This window comes from Penicillium cinerascens, assembly GCF_028974065.1.
Source record: "Penicillium cinerascens strain IBT 15544 chromosome Unknown contig_1_segment0_segment0, whole genome shotgun sequence".
Taxonomy (NCBI): domain Eukaryota; kingdom Fungi; phylum Ascomycota; class Eurotiomycetes; order Eurotiales; family Aspergillaceae; genus Penicillium; species Penicillium cinerascens.
Genome location: NW_026695287.1, coordinates 367,274 through 389,669, shown reverse-complemented (window position 1 = coordinate 389,669; position 22,396 = coordinate 367,274). Strand labels below are relative to the sequence as shown.

At 49.1% G+C, this 22,396-nt stretch overlaps 5 protein-coding genes across 5 annotated transcripts; 3 read left to right on the top strand and 2 right to left on the bottom strand.

The window, feature by feature from the left end:
• Nucleotides 1–152: 152 nt before the first annotated feature.
• N7498_001715 (uncharacterized protein) lies at nucleotides 153–1,928 on the bottom strand (the record flags this gene model as incomplete). Its single annotated transcript, XM_058448777.1, has 1 exon — nucleotides 153–1,928. One exon carries the CDS (start codon nucleotides 1,926–1,928, stop codon nucleotides 153–155), a length of 1,776 nt encoding a protein of 591 aa, XP_058311121.1.
• A 1,922-nt stretch (nucleotides 1,929–3,850) lies between these two features.
• N7498_001714 (uncharacterized protein) lies at nucleotides 3,851–5,132 on the top strand (the record flags this gene model as incomplete). Its single annotated transcript, XM_058448776.1, has 2 exons — nucleotides 3,851–3,926; nucleotides 3,994–5,132. The coding sequence occupies 2 exons, from the start codon at nucleotides 3,851–3,853 to the stop codon at nucleotides 5,130–5,132; spliced, it is 1,215 nt and encodes a 404-aa protein (XP_058311120.1).
• A 467-nt stretch (nucleotides 5,133–5,599) lies between these two features.
• On the top strand, nucleotides 5,600–6,243 carry N7498_001713 (uncharacterized protein; the record flags this gene model as incomplete). Its single annotated transcript, XM_058448775.1, has 2 exons — nucleotides 5,600–5,647; nucleotides 5,707–6,243. 2 exons carry the CDS (start codon nucleotides 5,600–5,602, stop codon nucleotides 6,241–6,243), a joined length of 585 nt encoding a protein of 194 aa, XP_058311119.1.
• Nucleotides 6,244–6,500: 257 nt separating this feature from the next.
• On the bottom strand, nucleotides 6,501–8,419 carry N7498_001712 (bZIP transcription factor; the record flags this gene model as incomplete). Its single annotated transcript, XM_058448774.1, has 4 exons — nucleotides 6,501–6,563; nucleotides 6,719–7,341; nucleotides 7,396–8,214; nucleotides 8,347–8,419. 4 exons carry the CDS (start codon nucleotides 8,417–8,419, stop codon nucleotides 6,501–6,503), a joined length of 1,578 nt encoding a protein of 525 aa, XP_058311118.1.
• A 10,202-nt stretch (nucleotides 8,420–18,621) lies between these two features.
• On the top strand, nucleotides 18,622–22,042 carry N7498_001711 (uncharacterized protein; the record flags this gene model as incomplete). The annotated part of the gene is made up of 10 exons (XM_058448773.1): nucleotides 18,622–18,972; nucleotides 19,030–19,411; nucleotides 19,643–19,769; nucleotides 19,817–19,949; nucleotides 20,148–20,336; nucleotides 20,403–20,571; nucleotides 20,725–20,837; nucleotides 20,888–21,001; nucleotides 21,170–21,409; nucleotides 21,473–22,042. Coding segments are annotated over 10 exons (2,388 nt in total), but the record flags the coding sequence as incomplete, so codon positions are not given.
• Between the last annotated feature and the right edge of the window lie 354 nt (nucleotides 22,043–22,396).

The following is a 22,396-nucleotide window of genomic DNA, read 5'->3' as shown; positions in this document are numbered from 1 at the left end:
GTGAATAAGAAAGAGAAAAAATAGATAAAGAAACAAACAAAAACAAAACTTTCGGTTGCTGATCCCTGTTGCTATACTCCTCACGTTCAGCAGAAACAAGTCGAGATTTGTTGGTTCCAAGGCTTGTTGTCTTCATCTACGTGAAGAAATCTTTATATCCATTTTTTGAAAGACTTTCCAAAATTCATGTCATCCTGAACAATGATGTTCTGTTCCTTCGAATGCCTGATATAGCTCTTTGTCGCCGCTACGAACTCACCAAAAGTCGCATTGTCCATGCTTTTCCAAGGCGTATTTGGGTCAAGATCTTTTTTCTCCATGAATATCTCGTAGAAGTCACTTATGTTCTCCGTTTGATTGGCTTCTTCGCTGAAAGATTCTTGCTGGGCATCTTCCTCGTTGCCATGGCTCAATATAGCGTGGCTGGGGGAATGCTGGTCCTGGCCGTTCTGAGCCTGGTCGTTTTGAGCCTGGCCGTTCTGAACCTGGTTGTTCGGAACCTGGCTGTTCGGAACCTGGCTGTTCTGAACCTGGTTGTTCGGAACCTGGCTGTTCTGAACCTGGTTGTTCTGAGCCTCGGCCGAAATTTGCCCCTCGGGCTCTGGTGATTCTGGAGGGATAGAAGGACTTTGATCTTTTCCTTCTCTCTTGTTTCCTGCCCATTCGTTGTCAAGCCGCTTTCCTGCCCAATTTCTGTAGTTTCGCACTTGATTCAAAGCCACCGCATAGATTCTTCGATCTATTTTCGTACTTTCCGCTGAGCTACTCAATTTCTTGCAATCCGAGCGGCTAATCCAAACATCAGGCAAATCGATGTTCGCCTTCCAGTCAACAAGAACCGTGGTGAGTGGATAGCGGTATTTTGGATTTGTTTTTTTGATTTCGGGATTCAACTCTTCCACTGATTCCACTAAGTCCAGCATGGTAATACCTTCTTCCTTGGGTTGCCAGGCAACTCTCTTGATCTTGCCAATTTTGCACTTGTACAAGAGTTTTCCGGTTGTGTCCGGATCCATTGCTTTCCGGTGAGGATCGCCTTGGAGATATGTGCATTCTTTCACTTCATTGGGGGCTGCACTCGAGCTCCAAATAGTCATAGCGCTGTTTCTGGGCCCATATGAGTTAAGATAGCTAAGTCCGCTCCGCGAATTCTTTTTCAAAGTTACCGTACCGTCTTCAAATAGCTGATCTGGGTTATCTTCGTCATCCAATGTCAAGTCAACAAAAATATAGTCTTTATAATCTTTAGGTTGGCCCAATGCTTCTTGATCTAGACCTTCGTTGTTCAACGACGACTCCATCTGATTGACGAAAAGCTGCGAATCTTCATTCGTACTCGTATCACTTCCTTGAGTTTCATTGGTGTTTGCATCGTTCTCTTGAGATTCTATGTTATTCGTATTGCTTGTCTGGGTCTCATTGGTATTTTTATCGCTTCCCTGAGTCTCATTGGTACTCATATCGCTTGCCTGAGTTTCATTGGTACTTGCATCATTCTCTTGAACTTCTATGGTATTCGTATCGCTCGCTTGGGTCTCATTGATATGCGTAGGCTCTTGAGTGGTATCTTCATCAATATCCATCAGATCGTCTTCAATTTGTTCGATCGATTCGTTCAGTTCTCCAACTGATTGTTCGGCTCCCTGGCAGCGGGCGAGCTTTTCTTTGAGTTCATCCTCGAGTCTATGCTTTGAATCCTCGGAAACCTCCGATTTCAAGCGAGATTGGATATCTTCGACTTCTTGCCGAAGAGCCTCGAGATCTTTTTGCCTTGCATCTCTGCTTTGCTGTGCCTTGGCTTTCTGCTCGAGGAGTTTTCCCTTCTCTACTTTTTGCTTGTTGATTTTGCCTTTGTTTTTCTGGATCCCAGACGAGTTTGCGCCTTTCGCTTTTGCATCGGTAGACTTATTGTTCCGCAAAACTGGCATATTTGGATGTTACAAAGATAATTGTACGTGAGGTAGGAGTAATGAAAGAAAACCTGAAAACCGTTGAATTTATAGGCTCAGGTGAGTCAAGGAATAAGAAGCGATTTCATCTTTATTTGAGGCCTCGAGTCTTGTACCGAAGATCTTCCCTCACATAATTACAATCCTCAAAACTTTATAATGAGACCGTCAAGAAAGTGCCGGACAAGATTTGAGAGCTGCTAACGAGTATAACAAATTCGCTGAAGACTTCCACTCGCGTCCCTTCATGATAACGATGGCTTAAGATAATGACATTTCTTCCCGCCTGTTTAACTTAGCTCCATCCCGACCCTCAAAGTAGCTACATGGTAGATACCCATAAAAGGGCTACTGAACAGGGCTCTAAGCCTACTTCAGCCTAACTACAAGACAAAACACTTCTTAATCAGCCAAATCCTCACATCTTTTGTTACTGTTGAATTGATTTGGAAAGGCTGAGGAATGTTAAATTCTTTACGATGCCTCAAGATATCCGATGCTCAAACAAGGAGTTAATAATCATCATCTATTTCTCATCTCGGGGTATTAGGCATAAAGCAGTCCGCTGCCTAATTTTGCGGCGAGGATTTGATCGATCATGCCGTGCAATTGAATCCAAGATCTCTCTGGTATTAAAGCAGCACAGATGCCTGAGGGGACCTAAGGGGCTTTGGGATTGGAGAACTGTTGACAGGTGGATCGATGATCTACTTGGAAGCCACAAATTGGTGAACGAGTCAATCTCTTTCACACCTGAGGTTGCTGAAGCCGTGTCGTTGGTAAGCTGATTACTTTGGTTCTACATACAAATTTATTGGTTATGTCAGATGGATACGGGAAGTTATATAACTATACAAATAGAAGACCAAGTTGATTGAAAATCAACTTGACGCTTCACATGAGAATTCCGGGAATTATTTTCGATGGTGCGACTTTGTTCCTGGCCTGCACCAGTCTATTATGAAAGCAGAATTGAGTTCCAGTACATACTTCTAAGCCTGTTTCATTGGCCCCGAAACGGATGTGCGATTACTCTTTGACCAATCTATCTTGCATTTTATTGGTGACCTCACGCAGTCAAGGAGAGCAAGAAGAGTTTAGTTTGGCCGCAACGGGTCACCTGTCGCTGCGGTCGTAGACCGTAGCGTCAGATAGGCCCCGTCCGCGCTCCCTTGTAGGGGGGCAATGTGTCTGTATTGTAGTGGATTCTATATACAGAGGGAAGGTGGGAGGGACAAAATTGACACTTGACTGCGTGAGAGATGACGAGCTACCCGCAGAGGCCAGCAACTGACTCTCGTGAGGCAGTTGTAGGAGGAAGAGGCCCTCAGAAATGTCGGTGTAGATATCACGTGAGGCTAACTACAGACATGGTGAGGCTAAAGGCATTGTGAGGCAACCCCAATAAAACCACTCCCATTAATTATTACTCTAGCCTAGAGTGCACGGCATGCGGCCTCAGCAAACATGGCGCCTTCTCCTGCCGCAAGAAGAACTAACAAGTGATAGCACTAAGGAACTGCACTAGTGACACCGACAGCGTTGTCCTTAATCCCTTCCCTCCAAGCCTAATACCGCAGAGGCACCCACCTAGACCCCACACTGCTGTTCAATACCCCGTTTTTAACCCAGAGCTCCCAAGGTTACAATCCTCTCCGTCGCCACTGTACGCGAAAGGCTAGAGCAACCTCATACGCTACCATCCAGGCGATCTCGGGTCCACCATCGCTGGCATCCTGACCTACGGTGTCCAGGTCAACTATAGGGGCAACAGGCAGTTTCGCTACTCCTCTAACCACCACATACACGAACCAGGTATGATCACGGCCATAACCTCGGTCGTGTTCGACTAGCCTCTGGGCCTTCCTTCGTTTCACCGCTTGGGTTAGTCCCTAAGCACGATGGGGGATGGCGCCGTATCCATGACCTATCTTGGCCCCCTGGACAGGGCCTTAACCAGGACATACCCGACTCCTGGTCAGCTGTCGAATACATGTCAATCGACAATATCTATGAGCAAGTCATACAATCTGATCTGGCCCAGGTTGCACAATCATCAAGAGAGATATTAAGGACGCTTTCCAAATAGTCCCTGTCACCGAGGATAACCAGCATCTCCTTGCCTTCCAGTGGAACGATTCCACTTATGTCGAATGCTGTCTCCCCTTCGGTCTCGCAACGGCTCCATTTCTCTTCAACCTCTTCGCCGAGGCACTCCATTGGATACTCCAATGCCTCCTACCTTTATTCTACATCAATCATTACCTAGACGACTTCATCGCAATTACCCAGTCTCCCTCAATGCCCGACCCCACGGGTCCCTTCGACGAGGTTTATAACAGAGTCACCGACTACCTACGTATCCCTCGCAATACTAAAAAGGACCAGCAAGGAACCTACGCTACAGTCCTAGGTATCCAGATCGACTCTATTGCAATGGAAGCTCGTCTGCCACCAGAGAAGTTGTGCCGCGCCACATTGGACGCCGCAGCTGCCCTGAATGCGGCGAGTCTCTCCCTCAAGCAAACAGAGCGCCTCACAGGCTTACTAGCCTTCTGTTCAAGAGTTGTCCGGCTTGGAAGAACAAGGTTACAGTCCCTATACACCTTCCAAGCCGCTTTCCCACATGGGAGTAGCGCGCGCCGCCGTATTCCTTACGAGGTACGTGACGATTTGGAATGGTGGAGGGACTCCTTGTCTCTCTTCAACGGCATACTCCTGATTAACCCCTACCGCCGTACTATCACGCATCTCTATACAGATGCCTCTAGTATAGGGCAGGGGTTCTTCTTCTTCTCATTCAAGTCTATATCAGACTGCTGGCTGGCCCATTATGACCAGCTTCATCAAAGTAATGCTGCCACATTGGCCCTTGCTCAGGACGCACATACGCACATCAATACTCACGAAGTAGATGCCATCCACCAAGGCTTCCTACTTTTCAGCCACCATTGGCTCCATCATACTCTCGTTATCCACACGGATAGCTCTACAGCGCACACGGGACTCAAGAAAGGCTTTCTTCATAGTCCGCCCAACGCACCTCTAAAGAGCCTACTTATCCTAGCGGCGGCGAGAGACATCCACATCATGCCACACTGGCTCCCCTCCCGGGAAAATGTATTAGCAGATGCGCTCTCATATAATAATCTTGAAGACATTACTAACATTTGTCCCCACTAGCAGGACCTCTCGGTATTAAGCCGCCCGCGTGGTTCTCTTCACGAGCTCCTCAGCTTCATACAGGCCACCTAAAACTGCTCTGGACTAGACTCAGCGCTAATACACGTTCCGTCTACCTCTCCGTTCAGCGTAATTACGAAAAGCACTGCGCGCTTCAGAATTTATCCGCATGGCCAGTTGCAAGATATTCATTGACCTCATGGCTAAGCGCACGACTCCTTAGTAACGCTAGTCAAAAGGCTGTCAAGCCTGACACCGCACTCGCCAACCTAGCAGCTCTCCGAGCCTACCATATCGACAACTTTCTTGACGATTAACTCTCTGATAACAAGCATTTCCGACGACTAATAGACGGCGCGAGAAGGCTCAATCCCATAACAAAAGTACGGGTCAGAAAACCAATTTCGCATAACACTATTACGAAAATATCGGCGGACCTCGTCGCACTGCTATTACGCCCCCCAGAGATGACTGCGAACCTCCTAGACGACCTAAACTTCGCAACCGCGTGTCGGGTAGCATTTGCTGGGTTCCTCCGCCTCGGAGAATTCACCTATAAGACTGACGACCTTAGCACACGTTTTATCTTCTCCGCCACAAAGTTAACGCGCTCAGACGTCAGATTCTCGCCTCGCCCTCGTTAGGCCACGCGCAACTCACACTCAAGCGCAATAAGACGGACCGTCGTCACGAAGGGGTGCTGCAAATTATCCTTGCAAAGACGGGAGATGGCGCATGCCCAGTTGACGCGCTTCGGAAACTGCTACTTCTCGACCCCAGAGGGCCCGACACCCCATTGTTCTCTTTCGGCAGAAGACCATTTAGCCGCAACAACTTCCTCTCGACCTTATCTACTAAGCTAAGAACACTTGGGATACAGACACACGGCTATTCAGGTCAAAGCTTTCGGAAGGGTGCGGCTCAGCATGCGCACGATAGTGGGATACTCGACGACCAGATTCAGATGCTAGGGAGGTGGACCTCGGAGGCGTTCATGGTCTATTTTACGACGAACGCGTCAGTTCTGTACAAGCTCACCCACCGGTTCCAGACAGGCTCGCCCGCACCGCTGTCTCTGCTGCTTCCACCACCGTCCCCTCCACCATCCTAGTTTGGCCAGGGTCATTTGGGCCTGGGTCATTTGGGCCTATCTGACGCTACGGTCTACAACCGCAGCGACAGGTGACCCGTTCCTGCCAAACTAAACTCTTTTTGCTCTCCTTGACTGCGTGAGGTCACCAATAAAGCAATACGTAAAAATCATTGTGGAAAAGAACTTTTGCAGGCAGGCGACGCATACAATAGCTGCGTGCTAGATAGGGACAGAAGATAATCAGTAATCTCTGAAAATATGTCAAAGCCTCAAAATCATTTGAGATTATGTCCGGTGTGTCTTGCAACAGTGAATAGAATCTGCGAGCCAAGTCCAGACTGATCGATTCACAATGTTAGATATCTGGCATTCTGATCTAATTTAACATCCATTTAATGCTCCCGACGCATTCTTTGCCCCTTAGTTGACTCGGAGCATGGGTTTCACCTTGTACAGTATACCTCACGAATCGATGTTCGTCCGTGGAACCTACCGAGGAGGCCCAAGGCTTGCCCCGCTCTTGGGAATGAGAACGGGTTTCAGAGAAGTCTGGGAAAGACTCCGCGCCTGGTAAATTTTCGGGTGAAGTTTCAGAGAGACGCTCAATTGCAAAATCCTCGCTGGAAGAAACAGTGTGCTGGACTTCTGTTGGGTCTGCATGCTTTTGCCTGAGCTTTCGTAGACCTGGGAAGCCCATTGAGCGAGCTTTGCGTGCAAGAGAAACTGGGTTTCTTCCTTCATTAAAAAGCTTTTCATATTCTTGTGCAGCTTCTTTCCAGCTAAAATGCTTCCGGGTACTTAAAATCTCAAGTAACACTTGCAACTGCATTTTCTCTGATGCTGTCCATCTCCTGGAAGCTCTAGGCACGCGAGAATGCAGGTCTGTCTCTACTTGGCCAAAACCTGCGGCAAAACCAATCTTTCCTTTGCGTTGCGGAGCGGTCGTTCTTTGCTTTGGTTGATGTATGAAGCGACCACGTTTGGTGATTTTCGTGGTGCGTCCCTGGCTTTGGACATCAGATGCAAATGACGCCGGTGCTGCTGGCTGCATCTTGTTATCCACTTCTGGATCTGCTTCCCGTAATGCTCGAGATATTGTGATATTATTGCCGAGCACTGCTTCCGTTAACTACAAAGAACACGGAACTTCATATCATTAACGGCTCTTACCGGTGAGGCATTTCTGAATCAAGCACGTAAAACGCATCGTCTCATATGGTTGGAAATCGTACTTTGTCGTGATGTAGACATTACCATAGCAAGCACCACCGATTTGAAACTCAGCCCGATTTTCAATGAGCTTATGTCGGATTCTATCTGTCCAACTGAGATGGTCGTCGATCTTTGCAAGATCCATAACAATTGCGTGAGAGTGGGACTTGCTGAGCGTTGGGATAGTGAAAAGCGTCACATCAGTCTCGTTGCTAGACGCAACAAGGATGTATACGCCAGTAATTTTTGAGGATCTCTGAGGTTTCTCCGGTGGGTGCTTAGATTTTGCTGGCATTTCACTTCCGGGAAGCCACACTACTTCAGACGCGGAACCCCTGCTGGGCAGGGGCTTCAAAGAGGCCATGGAAACATTGTATGGAGCGAGAGCATCATTACGTTCGTAGGTACACACTCGCTTTTCGGTTTGAGTCCCGACCGCTCGCATCGCGGTGCTAGTCGCTGCGACTGAACTCGATTGGCTCCCTCTCACCGAGTCGCACAACGAGCCGCGCTGCCCTCTTTCGAGACGATATTCGATATTGTGCGAACCAAGACCTTTTTGCAGTTTTTCATTTTCATCCCGAAGTGACAGTGGCATTTTACCCTCTGGTTGAATAGCTGCGTAGGCTTCGGCAAGGTTCTTGTTCTCTTCCTGCAAGCGTGAAATCTCATGCTCAAGATATCGCACGTACTGCTCCTTTCTTTCGCGATGTGTTCTGTACGTTATCAGTCTTTGTGATTTTGGGCTTGGAGTCTGTGTTTCCTCCACCTTTGAGCCTGGCGATTTAATTGTTGCCTCCGTTTCAAGGCCGGTTTTGAATTGGGTTTAGGCCCTCTACGTTTCGGAGGGTGGCCATCTAGATTTTTTTCAGTCATCGCACTTATCACAGCGGTCGGAAAAGCACTTACCTAAAGTGGGTTTCTGGCGTTCTTCGAATGGCGATACAACCCGCTGTGAATTCACTTGGGAACGTTCAGTCATATTTTGCGTGAGAAAGTGCATGCCTCGTAGAAGGGCCTGAGGGAAAGGTCTTTCCGCAGCAGAAGATGAAAGCTACGAAGCTGTCGATTCAGGTCGGGGAGTACTGACCGTGACTTTGTTCCTGCATGATGACACCGATGAGAAAGTAGAATGGAGGAGAATTTAGGCAGTCAGAGTAAGCGTTCAACACGAACAGTGCAAACCTTCGTATGTGTAGAATATCAAAGATGCTCGCCACTGCTCGAGAGAGAAATATTTTCGGTCACTTCAGAGTTAGATTGCTCCAATAGACCGTCCTTAGTGCTATTGGATCCACTGTATTGAACGTATTGGCTTGTCATCATGATGCGCACTACTCATGCATGGGCGTTACATCTGGCTCTATCTCGTGACCCACAGTACTTCCTAACAATAGGCACATGCTACAAGAAATGCATACCTGACCAAGTATACTCCTGGCATAGCCGAGTAGCTCGTGTGCCTCGGCTGGAGTCTGGCGTGGGTACGGAGCGAGATATCTCGGCCCATCTTTCATGTAACAATAGAACGGACTATTTCGAAGCTCAGTCAAATGAGGTGGCTCAGGCCGTTGCGCTAGGAGCTGTCTGTGGGGCTTTTCTTGCCCGAACCGTGGTATTTTTCCACTAGATATTTAGACCGTACCGCGCATAACACAATTACGATGGGGTGATCTCTAAATGACCGCTAGCGGAGGCCGGCATGCGGGTCCCTGTCGGGAGAGTGGCAGGAGGCTCTACTGTATCAGCTCTCAAACGACATGCCCGTTATGGTAATTTTTGCTTGAATTTGATGAGAAGGTCTCTCCCGAAGATTAATCGACCAGGGATGGTGATATTTTCAGAGAAATTGCTTTATCACGAGAGCGACGACAAATTCCGGCAAAGGCTGGGAGCGTCCCTGAGAAGCTTGATGGAGACGTGACGAGGTGTATTCCCTGCCAGGTATTACCACTGGGCCATACCATTTTCAAGCCAGAGCATTCGAATCTTGTTTTTTGCTTTCTAAAATCGTGCGGCATCAAGATACGATGACACGCCGCTCCTAATTCGGGCTTTATTTGGAATTATGGGAAATTAGTTTTTTACCAACCAGCCGCATCCCCACTGTACCCGCCGAAACGCCACTCTCCCCGCAAATGTGCCTTCCTATTGGCAGTACCACAATTTGACCGCGGCGATCTGTTGAGCCCCAAACGGGCTTCGTGCATAAGTAACACGATACCCTCTGCGGATCCTTTTCCATCACATGCGTATCTGAGCGCAACCTAGAGGCCCACCGCGAGCTTTGGCGCCGAGACCAATCTTTGCTGGGATGTGCTTGTCCTCTTGCTTCAACATCCCCCAAAACCGCTCCAGGCTCCCAGCACAGCATCATGGTCGCCGATAAACACAATCAGAACGTCTCATTTTTCCCGATCCAGGGTCCTCTGCCTCGACTCTACACACTCTATAACCCTGAGCCATTACGTCAACCTCAGGCCGGAACAGAAAGGCTCGGATCTCAACAAGCCGCAAGGGGCTCGACAAAGTGAGTGTTGTGCTCAATCGCGTGCGTTTGTCTGATCGTCGTACCTTACCAGGGATGTCCCCAGCGAGACTCAAACTTCTCCTGCCGAGTTTGCTTGCAAAAAGAGCCACGGAAGCCAACCCATCCATTAACAGTGTAAGTTATTCTCCGCGGCAGCTCTCGCCTCTGTTGACCAATGGCAGTACGCACGGATAGAAATCGCTGGAAATAGATACTGCACATGTGCCATTGTATATAGAGATGGAATATTGAAGCCTGCTATCAGGACGAATGCCAGAAAGACAATTACTTGACTGTATTCATATTGTACATCTTCGTGCTCCTGCAATTCATTCTTCACCTTTTCCTGTCGGTTCCTCCAATGATATAATTATAAATCTTCCAGAAACTTTGCGACGAGTAGGGCGAGTGGCCGGACGGCTGGTAGGTAGGAGAGTTCTCTATTTGATCACAAGAGCCGTAAGTGGTGTGTCTGCAAATTGATGCTCGTATATTCAGGGCTCACCTGGCTTGCTCCGGGCCTGTGGGAGGGGAGATAGGTGATTCTCCGCGACGGGAGGAGTATCCGCTAATACGTCCTCTCGACAAATGTCAAGCCGCTGCATCTATTGCAGTAGTCGACGAAATCGAGGATCGGATTTCTTAAGAATAAGCGGTGGAGGAGACACTGGGAATATTGCCATAAGCCTCTGCTCCCGTCGACGTGCCCGGCGTGCTGCTAAATGATGAAACTCAGACGCCCTCTAGGAGATAGGACGCTAGCGTTCATGGCCCTTCTGCAGCTAGTCCAATTTCCCTCGCAAGGAATGAATTGTTCGTGGGATTCCAAACTCTCGAAAATACTCCTAGCTTATCTTCCACCAGGGCAGATGCTGAAGACGTGACAGCCACGCCAGAAGCCGCTTTTCCTCTTCGGAGGTCCAAGGTATGTACCGACCTCGGGACATTGTATTCGCCTAAGCAGTAATCAATCGGAGTGCACGATAGACCCTCAAGATGGATCGGTGGGAGATTCAACTGCACCCAGTGCGTAAAGATGTTTTCAGAAGAAGTGGGCAAATCGTGAATTTAATCCACGCAAAAATTGCCTTCCATTAATATGTTAGCCGATGCCTACGAACTAGATCAAAGCAGGGCATCTCGGGAGTGTTATGGGCCCACGATAGTTACCCACCAACAGCCCGCTCCTAGTTAATTGAGGTGGTCAAGTGGGGATTTCGTATAGTATTATGTTATACAGTCTAGCTACAATGGTAGTAAATGGTATTATCGCAACAACGAGCAATTAAACAGATTTACTACCTCTTTTCTATCATTAGCGGATTAGTCAATTAGCTAAGGAACACCAGAAAATGCCCACGTCGGGTCGCTAGGTGGTTCAAGACGCTATTTTACGCGATTGTGGAAAAGATGCCCGTGATTTTAGCTTAAATTGCACATCCACACTGGCCCCTATCTCATTCCCAGTTCAGCAGCAGCAGATAATCAAGCGTATACATATCTCCCGCAGATTAGAGAGGGGCATTAATCATACTCCTGCAGTAGTCACCTATATCCCCTCGCGGTCTCAAAGGTGCTCGACACTAACAGCGATATGATTAGGCTTAATTTTGCGCGGTATCTCTGCGTTCCAACTGAGGTCACGGCTTATAGGCATATAAATCGAAGACCCAAGACCCCTGTACCCTGCGTTTGTTGTTCGGCGTAGGCCGCTCGGAAAACCAGAGGGCGTGCAAAAAGGGCTAGACTAATGGCACTCCAAGTGTTCAGTGGGTCCTGGTATAGCCCCCAATTTCTTGGGGTATATATTCTATCTCGGTTCCTCTACGTACTAAACCCTTGCCTAGTTCCTAGCCTACGACGTGATCTGCCGAACGATTTGAGTGACTATATCGTACGATACTCTTGACTAGCACTCGGGTTACGAGAATCAATGGTTCATAAGGCGTGACACCAGATTATCCCGAGCCTCCGACCTTTGGAGTGTTCCCGAATCTCGTGCTGTTTCGGAGGATCTAGATTGTGATTACGAGGAGGAACAATCTTATATATACGAGAATCAGCCACCGCTAGACGGTGCCAGCCATAAGCCAGCACAGAATGGATATTACGCCTCGGGAGCCCACTACGGCGACGGATTGGCTTAGGATGGAGCTTTCAAGCCTCCTGGAAACAACATCCTTGACCTTTGCACCCAGTATATCTCTGGTTGACCCTCCAAATAGCCCCAGCCCCAGCCCTAGCTGACACTTCTTCTAGCCTACATAATCGTGTAGAGTGAGTATAGCCTCAGCTAGTTTGATTTTTATGAATCGCTGCAACTTGATTTGAATTAGTTATGCTAACTTAATGGGACAGTGGTCTAGAGCAACAGTTCCTACGACAGCACGACTGGAACCAAAATACGCAGCAAGGGATAGAGACAGTGGCCCAGCAATATAATGAGATCTCTACCCTCCAAAAAACCGTGGCCATATTAGAGGCAAAGATCAACGATCTATGTAAAGCCAAACTAGGTAGGCCCAAGCGTCAGCCGCAGTAGGCCAAAAAGGACAAGGTCAGGAGTCAAATGAATCGAGGAGAGACTCGACGTGGAGAAGAGGGAGATCCAGACCCTCTGCTTTGATAAAATGATTTCTTAGCTACTATATTTGTATCACACACAGCCAGATTATACCCACGCCAAAGCCAGGTCGTCAAATTTACAGTTTGGTCTATTCCTATTTAGGAATGGTGTAGTTAGTCTTGGCAGGGGCGAGCTCTATCCTTGTGGGCCCACTGCATCAGTATTTGAGTATATTGTAGCCAATCATACCATCCAATTGGCCCCGTCCGTGGGAGGCATGCCTCCAACGTACTAGCGGCCTCGACGATCCTTTAACGAACGTCTCGTTATCACCTCGGGGGCAGGGGCTTGCCAGCCGAGAGACGTGAAGTGTATTTTAATATTTAATTGATGCACCAATCAAGAAGGCCGCTCTTGCTCTGGCCAGACTCGATCTCCCTCTCCGGATGAGCCTACATTTCGTATATTCTTGGATGGCGTCGCAGCACATAAGGTATCTCTCTCCAAGCATCTCCTCACGCGAGCTCGTTTCATAATGGAGATCCAGGGCGGGCTATGTCCCCCAGGTCCGTGGCAAATCATCCAGAGCAGCCCTCGCTCTTGTCTAAGCTCGGGCGGATATCTAGCGCCTATATCCGAGATGAGGGTCCACCTAAAAGCCGTCTTCTTAATTTAGATCCGGCCATTTCGCGTATATATCCGGTCACGCCAGATGAAGTATAGCTTCTTCACTATGTCCCGATCCTCGACTGCGCATTTCCTTGGAATCATAGCAGTCGAATGAGGACAACTAGAGCGTCGCCATGCTTGTGTTCCCTGGCAGGGAGGCACTGTAAGCATAGTAATGACAAGGCATCCTCGGAGCTTGCAGCGTCCCTCGTTTATCTCTGAGCCTGTTTAAGCCACTACCCATCCTGCTCAATGCCGAGAGATGTGTAGGTACAAGACTTAGCTCGGCCTTTTAGGACGGTGAATTCCTGTTTCCAATTCGGGGGAAGGTGGCCGTGGGAAGTGGACAACTTAGGTTTATAATGGGAAAGACTTACGCGCCATCGTTGCTCTGTGTATATGTCACCGATCGCTGCTTTGGCCTAAGTTCGACCAAATTGCCTTTGAGAAGGTTCGTTACACACAGGAATCTCAAATTAGCGCCGCTGATCCCCGAGCTAACAGATCACTAACGGTGTCCTGTATATAAGCGACCCACCAACGTCGATCGGGTGGATCGCTACCATTTTCTACAAGCAGCCGTTGTTCCCGTAAGCTCCACGGTTTGGACTTATGCGAAGATCCATTGAGTAACCTAATCATGCTAGCCTTGCAGCCCCGCCCGGGGAAAGTCTCGAACACCCGCCGAGCCTCGACGATCCTTTCGATAACCATTCCGTCATCGCCTGGAGCTCAGGCCTTGTTACCCGCATAGAGCGCCAACGATGACAGACTATAATCAATATTAGGAGACCACCCTCTACCGCAAGGCTTTGACCTACTAGCCTCGATCTATAGCTCTTCTCGTTTATTCGGTACTAGTGTTTTTGGGTGGGCAAAGATCACGACAGGGTGATCCTCTCAAATGTCTCACCATCCGCCTCGGAAGGTTCGGCTTAGTCGTCCTAGACGAGCACCGTGCGCAAGAGACTCCTACCGTATTAGGCATAGACTAACCTTGCGATCTATAGGATCGAAGGCTTTGTCCCCTTTCAGACGATTAATCCATAGTTCATATTGTGGCCAAGACACCATTACGCATAAGATCATAGCCATAGAAAAACACCGCCTGACGAAATCTAATCGTCCTGCCCCTACGCCGTTCTCGAAACAGATATAACTTATTTTTCTTTATCCTATAGCGTATCAATCCGTTCCTCTCGTCGGGCCAGCTCGAATCTCAGCTGACCCACATAAATCTAGGTCTCCCTGGCCCCCATTAGAGCTACGGTATGCCATATCACATCTCTAGGGACAATTATCTCGTCGTTATCTCCTAAGCGCAGTTTCTCGGCCTTAGTATAAACGTGAATAAGCGTGCAGTCTATTTAAGATTGCGGCTAATATACGGGAGGGGTGAATTATATATAGGACGCTACGCGCTGCACGGAGTGGGGCATACGGTGGTGGAGACATAACCGGTCAAACTCTATCATCAACAGCTTTTATGACTAGCTTGTTCCGTTAATCGACGATCATCTATGGAGATCATTTCTTTGCCCCAGTTCTAAGACATATAAGTCATCAACGCCGTGTTCATTCCGATGTGGGCAGCTTTGACGACTAAGCCGGCCAGTCTAGACCAGGAAGTTTACACGACGGTGATCTATCTACGGAAATTAAGTTTTTTTTCCCCGAGCGTCTTCGCCAGAAGCCAAGGCTCAAGGTAATCTCAATTCACTAGTCGGAGGGGATGTGCTCTAATTCCATCTAGTAGTAGTCGTCGGTTATATTGAGAGACATACCCTTACCGATACTAGACCGACAGCCGCTGAGCGTATAATGCAAAAGAAAAGAAGATTAGATTAATATAGATCTCGCAAAATACTATCTAGCTTCGACGATGTCACCCCTTAGGATATTTCTCCGTACGTATCAAAGTCTAGTAGCGCTAGAGCTTCGGATGTAGATAGCATCGGTACCATATCATCCGCAACAGCGTCATTGTCGAGTATATTAAACTACTCGGGCTATACCTAAGGGCTCTGTAGAACATCGGAAGGGGGTATGTCTTTAGTTATGTAAATATTCTCGACCTCGCTTATAGACTTGCCCTTTTTCGATCTAATTGCCCTTGTCACGGATGAAGAGAGCTTGCTTAACTCGTCTAAAGTATTTTCGTATTCGTCCCGTCGCATATAGATCGCCTAGTCTAGTGTTGACTCGTCAAAGCGCTTCTGTAGATCCAGATTCTCCTATTTCAGCTGGCGGACCTCTTCCTTAGCTGCCTACAGGTCCAAATTGAGCTTTCGTGATTATCCATTAAGCCTAGTTCTCTCGACGCCAAACTACCGTGTAGTCTCGGCGGCTACCTAACGTTGCCTATTGAGCTGCGCGATTAGTTACGCGCGATCTCTGTCGGCCCTCTTAAAGACAACTCTGCAATCGGCATGATTGGGATCGTCTCTGGCGCTTTCCTACACTTCGTTTTCTAGGATACCCTCCGGTAGTGCCTACCAGTAATAGATCCAAAGATTAGCGAGGCTCCTAGATAATCTCCACATCGTGACAATAGCATACCGGTGGTTGCCGCCGGGTGCCCTAGTTAGAGGGACGAAGTGAATTGCCGGCGCTCGTGGGATAAGGCTAACCTACTTAGGCAGTAAATACGCCGGCCCGTGTTCTTGGGGCCGCTCGGAGGGGAGGGGCTCCAGCCTAGGTTCGAGAGAGCGTGGCGTCCCTCGGCATGTCTTTTGGGCATAAAAAGATGCGATTAAGTTCAAGTGAGATGTAGCAGCTAGCAAACGATATTGAGGAAGCTGCTATTCGAAAATGCTTTCGGGCATGGAAAATCCAGGGACTAAACTAATCTTTATGGTGAAAAGAAGCGGCCGGTCTATTAATCCGCGCAATAGTGGGGTCCAGTCCGTGAGGGCATGAATTTAGAGACTAAATTAAACAGATGTTGATGATCCTACCTAATCCTAGAAATTTTCGGACTTACCCACTGAGCCTTCCTCGAACAGTCAAGCCATACTAGGTCAAATAGACGGTACTGATCAGCCGTTAGCTTTTTATGACCGTTGGAATCGACCGAGTTCTGGCCCAGAGGCTCATACTCCAAGTGGGGGCCCGAGTCCGCTGAATTTACACAGTCCATACTATGTGCTAGAGGTAATAGATGTACATCATTTTTCTGAACGAACAAGACTACTCGGTTCTTAGGGGGCCAGAGAATCCGCACTTCCCTAAGCAGATCGTAGCTTAGACAACCAGTAGGATCTAGGTCGACTCCGTGGTGGAAAATACATCTTCTACATACTTATGCGTCCGGCCTACCCACTAATAAGTCGTTCCAAGGGCAAGTCCGTCTTTTCCACGCCAAGGCGCAGTTTCTAGCTAAATAAACACACTCCAACACTTCGAAAAAATCAATATTAGGCGGATGATAGAATCTGCAAGCTCTAAAACGAATCAGTTGAATTTGAGCAATTGGATTTGAGCAATTGGATTTGAGCAATTGGATCTGAGCAATTGGATCTAAGCAATTAGATCTAAGCAATTGGATCTAAGCAATTGGATCTGAGCAATTGGATTTGAATAATTGGATCTGAACAAATTCAATATGGGCAATTCAATATGAGTAATTGGAGTTGCTCCCCAAAAACGCAAGAACACATAGTTTAGATTCATCTAGACGACGCGATAGTTACACCGAGTTTGCGAAAGAGTCAATTTGTTCATTAATGTCCCTCTCCGCAGCTATACAACAAGCATACACTTTCTTGGTGTTTTGCTCGTGGGCAGCTATTGCTATCGAGAACCAGTGGGGAATTCATGGCTTCGGGCCGCAGGTTCCTGTTGGCTTCAACTAAATTCTTGTCGACGTGAACTGATCATTCCGGCTGCCTTCTATTGTCATAAAGCCGACTTATACGAGGTCGAATTGAAGGGAATGGTGAGCATGGGGCGAGTTGGAATAGGAAATGTGAAGTTAGGGTCCGTGCAAATGGTCTCTCTCGGCCACCCTAGTTTTTCCCATAAAAGCCTAGCCTTTCGCGGTGGTTTATAGACCAGGATTCAGAACACTTTCTGTCCTCCCCTGCTCGGACATGAGAAACCCAGGTGTTATAGTGCCTCCGCGTGGCCTTGTAACGTCAGATCTCCCCTGCTCGGACATAAGAAACCCGGGTGTTATAGTGCCCCCGCGTGGCCTTGTAGCGTCAGATCTCCCCTGCTCGGACATGAGAAACCCGGGTGTTGTAGTGCCTCCGCGTGGCCTTGTAGCGTCAGATCTCCCCTGCTCGGACATGAGAAACCCGGGTGTTGTAGTGCCCCCGCGTGGCCTTGTAACGTCAGATCTCCCCTGCTCGGACATGAGAAACCCGGGTGTTGTAGTGCCCCCGCGTGGCCTTGTAGCGTCAGATCTCCCCTGCTCGGACATGAGAAACCCGGGTGTTGTAGTGCCCCCGCGTGGCCTTATAACGTCAGATCTCCCCTGCTCGGACATGAGAAACCCGGGTGTTGTAGTGCCCCCGCGTGGCCTTGTAACGTTAGCTCCCTCCAGCGAAAAGTTAGACACCTCTTCGTGGTGCTAAAGACTAGTACTCAAACGACCGTTTCGAGGAAGCTAAGATCTACATTTGACTTTTGTACTTTAAGTGCTCATAAGACTTTATGCCATTTCCAAACTCGCAACTATATATGAATGTCCAATACAGGTAAAACGGCTGGTCGCTGGTTATATACCGTTGTCCTGAGACAAGGCTCGTAGAACCCATACGTCTTTGAAAAAGTCACAAGTAGTCTATACGTATATACATGGAACATCGGTAGTATCTTGCTTAACGTGCTTCGCCATCGGTATAGAAGAGTTGGCTTAAGTCACGGGTACGGAATTATTCTTGAAGAGCAGCCTAAGTCCAGTGTGGGACAACAGAAGCAAAGACAGGATAAAAGGCCTTGCAATTACTTGAGTTCTACTCCGGTGAGAGCCCAGTCAGCTTCGGTCACATAGCAAACCCTCTACGAAAGCTGTCTCTGTGCAGCGGCACAATTAAGACGATAACATAAGCTTATTCTTTGGAGTATTGATGGCAGGGAAGGGTGAAGCAGACGAAACGAGTCAATTGACTAAAGAAATTGGACTAATCAAATAGATATAATGATCTTCCCGGGCCAGAAAATCAATATACTCAAATGACGAAATGCACAGACCTTTTATTATTACAAAGGTCATTCCTCATTTGAGTTGGCTTTACGTTTAACTGGACATTAGACTATATAAGTTATAACTTCATTGTTTTTTATTCCAAGCGAGCGAGGCAACGGCTCAACTGGGTCAGTTCGCCAGAAGAGGCTTGGACACGAGAAAAGGACCCAGTTGGCAACCAAGTCCAATGACGGTGGTTCATAGGGGTCACGCTATAAGTTTGGCAGGGTACGAGCCTCTTCGTTACTTGGTAGGATTCATTCTTCCGCCAAGCTCCTCCTTTCTTCGCTGTACAGCAAATACAAACGTCCCGCGGCCTTTATGATGGACGGCCAGAGCGATACCATAGGGCAATCCACTCTTCCTACCTACACGACACTCTTGGCGTCAGAGTTTGGGGAAATGAAAATCCTTGACGACTTAATCCGCCTACGTACAGCAGACGCTATCCAGCATCCCATCCTCGCGTATCCCCAGTCCGAAGATGGCCCAGCATCCTACCGGTCTTACACCGGACAGGACTTGGATGCCATGATCAATCAAACGATTGCGAGACTAGATAGCGATGGCGTACAAGCGGTATATATGCAAACGTCCTTTTGCGCAGTGATGCTAACAGTGTGGCATGCTACATAGGTCTATGACTCTCGTCCAATTGTAGCACTCCTAACGAGGTCAGATCTCGATATAGTCGTCACATTCTTGGCTCTAAGTCGACTGGGCTATACGGTTATGATGATCTCGCCTAGACTGTCCAGTTCGGCGAGCGTTGCCCTGCTGGAGACCGTCGGCTATAAGACGATTATATATAGGCGAACGCCTGCGATCCGCGTAATAGTGGGCGACATCCTGCGGCAGAAGCTCCTGAAATGTTCTCCGATACGCTCGTGCTCCGCGAACAATATGGCTGAGATACACCTTGTGGCCCTCCCCCGACAACATAACCCCGAGGACATCGCCCTGATTCTCTATTCCTCGGGATCCACCGGTAGTCCCAAGCCGATTTTCCTTTCGCATCGTGCGCTTATAACCCATCCCCCCAGAGGTCCCGGACTCACCACGTTCAGTCCTCTGCCTTGGTGCTATCTTCACGGCTTGTCCACCGCTTTGCAGGCTATATATATGCGCAAGACCGCGTATATGTGGAATGCTGCGCTACCACTCACAGCGGCGAGTGTTATCTCCGCGATCAGAGAGGCCCAACTGGAGCTCGTAGCAGCAATGCTATATATGCTCTAGTTGCTGGCAGACCACCCGGGCGGGATTTCGGTATTGAAGGTATATAAGCTAGTCGCGTACGGAGGCGCACCTTGCCCTGACAGTCTGGGGGACCGTCTCGTTCTCGAGGGTGTCTATCTAGGAGGTTTATTTAGCCTGTGAGTGAACGGTGATACGAGCGAATCGCCTGCTAACTAACGGTTAGGACCGAGGCGGGCTTAGTGGCGGAGTCAATCTCACGGCCCCTGGGCGACCCCTTCTGGAACTATTTAAGGTTTTTCGCCAACCTCCGGTCCTATGTTTGGATGAAGCCTCGTAGTGAGCGCCTCTACGAATGCGTCTATCTGGCCGGTCATTTGGCCTTGACGACATCCAACTTAGATGAGCCCTATAGATCGTTCCATTCCTAGGACGTCTTTAGCCCTTACCCCACGATCCCAGGCCGCTAGAAGTATGTCGCTAGGTTGGACGACCGCATCACCCTCGTCAACGGCGAAAAAGTGTGGCCACTTCCGACAGAAGGCTATATTAACTAGTATCTCTGGGTCGGCGAAGCGGTCGTCGTGGGGATCGGTAAGGCCCTCCTGGGCCTCTTGATCTGGCGCGCCAAGGAGGCCCCTAACGCACCGCGGCTTCCGGACGCCGAGTTCCTCGAGACAATCTGGCCTCACATCGTGGAGGCCAATGCTTGGGCAGAGGCCTTTTCTCAGATATCACGTGATACGGTGGCTATCCTCCCACATAGCGCCGAGCTGCCTCGGACTGATAAAGGTTCTATCATCCGAGCCTAGATCTATCGTACGTATGCCGAGCGGATAGAATATCTCTTTGCTAGGGACGCCGTTCCTCATGGCGGTTACCGCCTTGACCTGGCGGCGACGGAAACTTGCCTCCTCCGACTGTGTCGGGATGCGTTGGGGATCCCCGTCTCTTCCGCTGCTACTAATATATACGTCGAGGGTGTGGATAGTCTTAAATCGATCTAGCTACGGCGTTTGATTATCAAGCAGTTCCGGTTCGATCGGCATCGAGTGCCTAGTGATAATGTGGTGTGGGAAAGCGGCAGCATATCACAGCTCGCCCAAACCATCTGCTCCTTATAAGTGGGCCTAGGTTCTGCGGCGCGCGACAATGGTACATTAGTCATGGCGGAATGGATTGAGAAGTACTCGCGGTTTGGAAAGCATCTCCCGCACCGGGAGGTCCTGCCCGAGTTAAAGAACGTGGTATGTGAAGCCGACTGGGTGTCTCATGGCATACGTCTAACGGTACATAGCTTTTGATAGGAGCGACTGGCTCGATTGGCGCGTACGTTCTGTTCGAGTTGCTAAATAACGAAACGATTACGACGATCTTCTGTCTAACGCGACGGCACTCGCCCTTCGATGCCGTACTAGGCGGCCTGGCCGAGAGAGGCCTCTATGTTTCCCGTGAATAAACCACCAAGATCGTGGCCTTGAACGGCGCGCTCGACTAATAGGGCTTTGGCCTGGATACAGAGGAAGACATCCTTGGATATATACACGAATCGGTCTCTCTCATCATTCACGCCGTATAGCCGGTCAACTTCCACCTGCCTCTCTCCTTCTTCGAACCGCACGTTCGGGGCCTCTATAACCTGATCGAATTCTCCCTGTCGGTGAGGAGGCCCGAGCCTGCGGTTATGATCTTTTGCTCCTCCGTGTCTATGGCTCTAGGGGCGTCCTCCGTGAAGGTCACCGAGGAGCCTCTGCGCCTAGACAGCGCGCTGCTAGGCTATGGGCAATCGAAACTCGTGGGGGAGCATATGGTGAGCAACGTATGTCGGTCGGGAGCAAAGGCCTTTTCTCTCCGGATTGGATAAGTCTCTAGGCATTTAGAGACGGGCTGGTGGAAGGAGAGTGAGGCGCTACCCCTCATGATCCGTTCCGCGATAACCCTGAAAGCCCTCCCTGAGCTGCCCCATATATATTCGTGGCTCCCCGTGAACACGCTTGCCACGGTCATCCTCGAGATCGCTAGGGCGTGTTCTATGCCTAGCCGCGACTATGGAGCGGATTGTGCATACGATAGCTCGACAGTGACCCTGATAGATGATTCGATTTACAATGTGTGCAACCCTTGCGAGTTCTCTTGGACTGCGTTGCTGGACAGTCTCAAGCAGAGCGGGTATGATTTCGAGATCGTGCCGTTCGAGGAGTGGATGAATTTGCTTCGTGGGAGTGAGGCGCGAGGCGAGGAACAGACTAACCCCGCTATTAAGCTAATCCATCATTATGAGCTGTTATTTAGTGCCAACGTGCCCTGCGGTCGCCTGTGCCGGAAGCGATTCTTGACTAGTCAGGCAGAAAGGGATAGCCGGACCCTGCGAGATGGTTGCGTAAATCTTGTCGAAGACGGCATCCTGAGGCGCTATGCTCAAATGTGGTTGGCGCGGTGGGCGGTCGTGTGAAGCGATGACAATGGATTTGTCGAGAGGTACTGGTTTTGAGAATAGCATCAAAAATAAACATTGACTTGAGAGGGCTGCTTTGTGGATGTACGAGGCCGATGCTACGGAATATCTAGACCTTTTGCCAATAAGCGGACATTGATATGCCTGCGGTGAATGTAGCGACTGATCTCTTGGCATTGCGGTCCGCCCTGGGTGATTTAGGATCTCCTTCAACGACGATTTCAGGCGCCGGACGGTTGCTGAGTCCTTCGCTCCGTTCTCATAAATTTCAGGATAGGACGCTCGTAGCAACGATCACGCCGACCCGCATTTGCCCGGAGAACGAAATGATATACTCGTCAGGAAACGAAA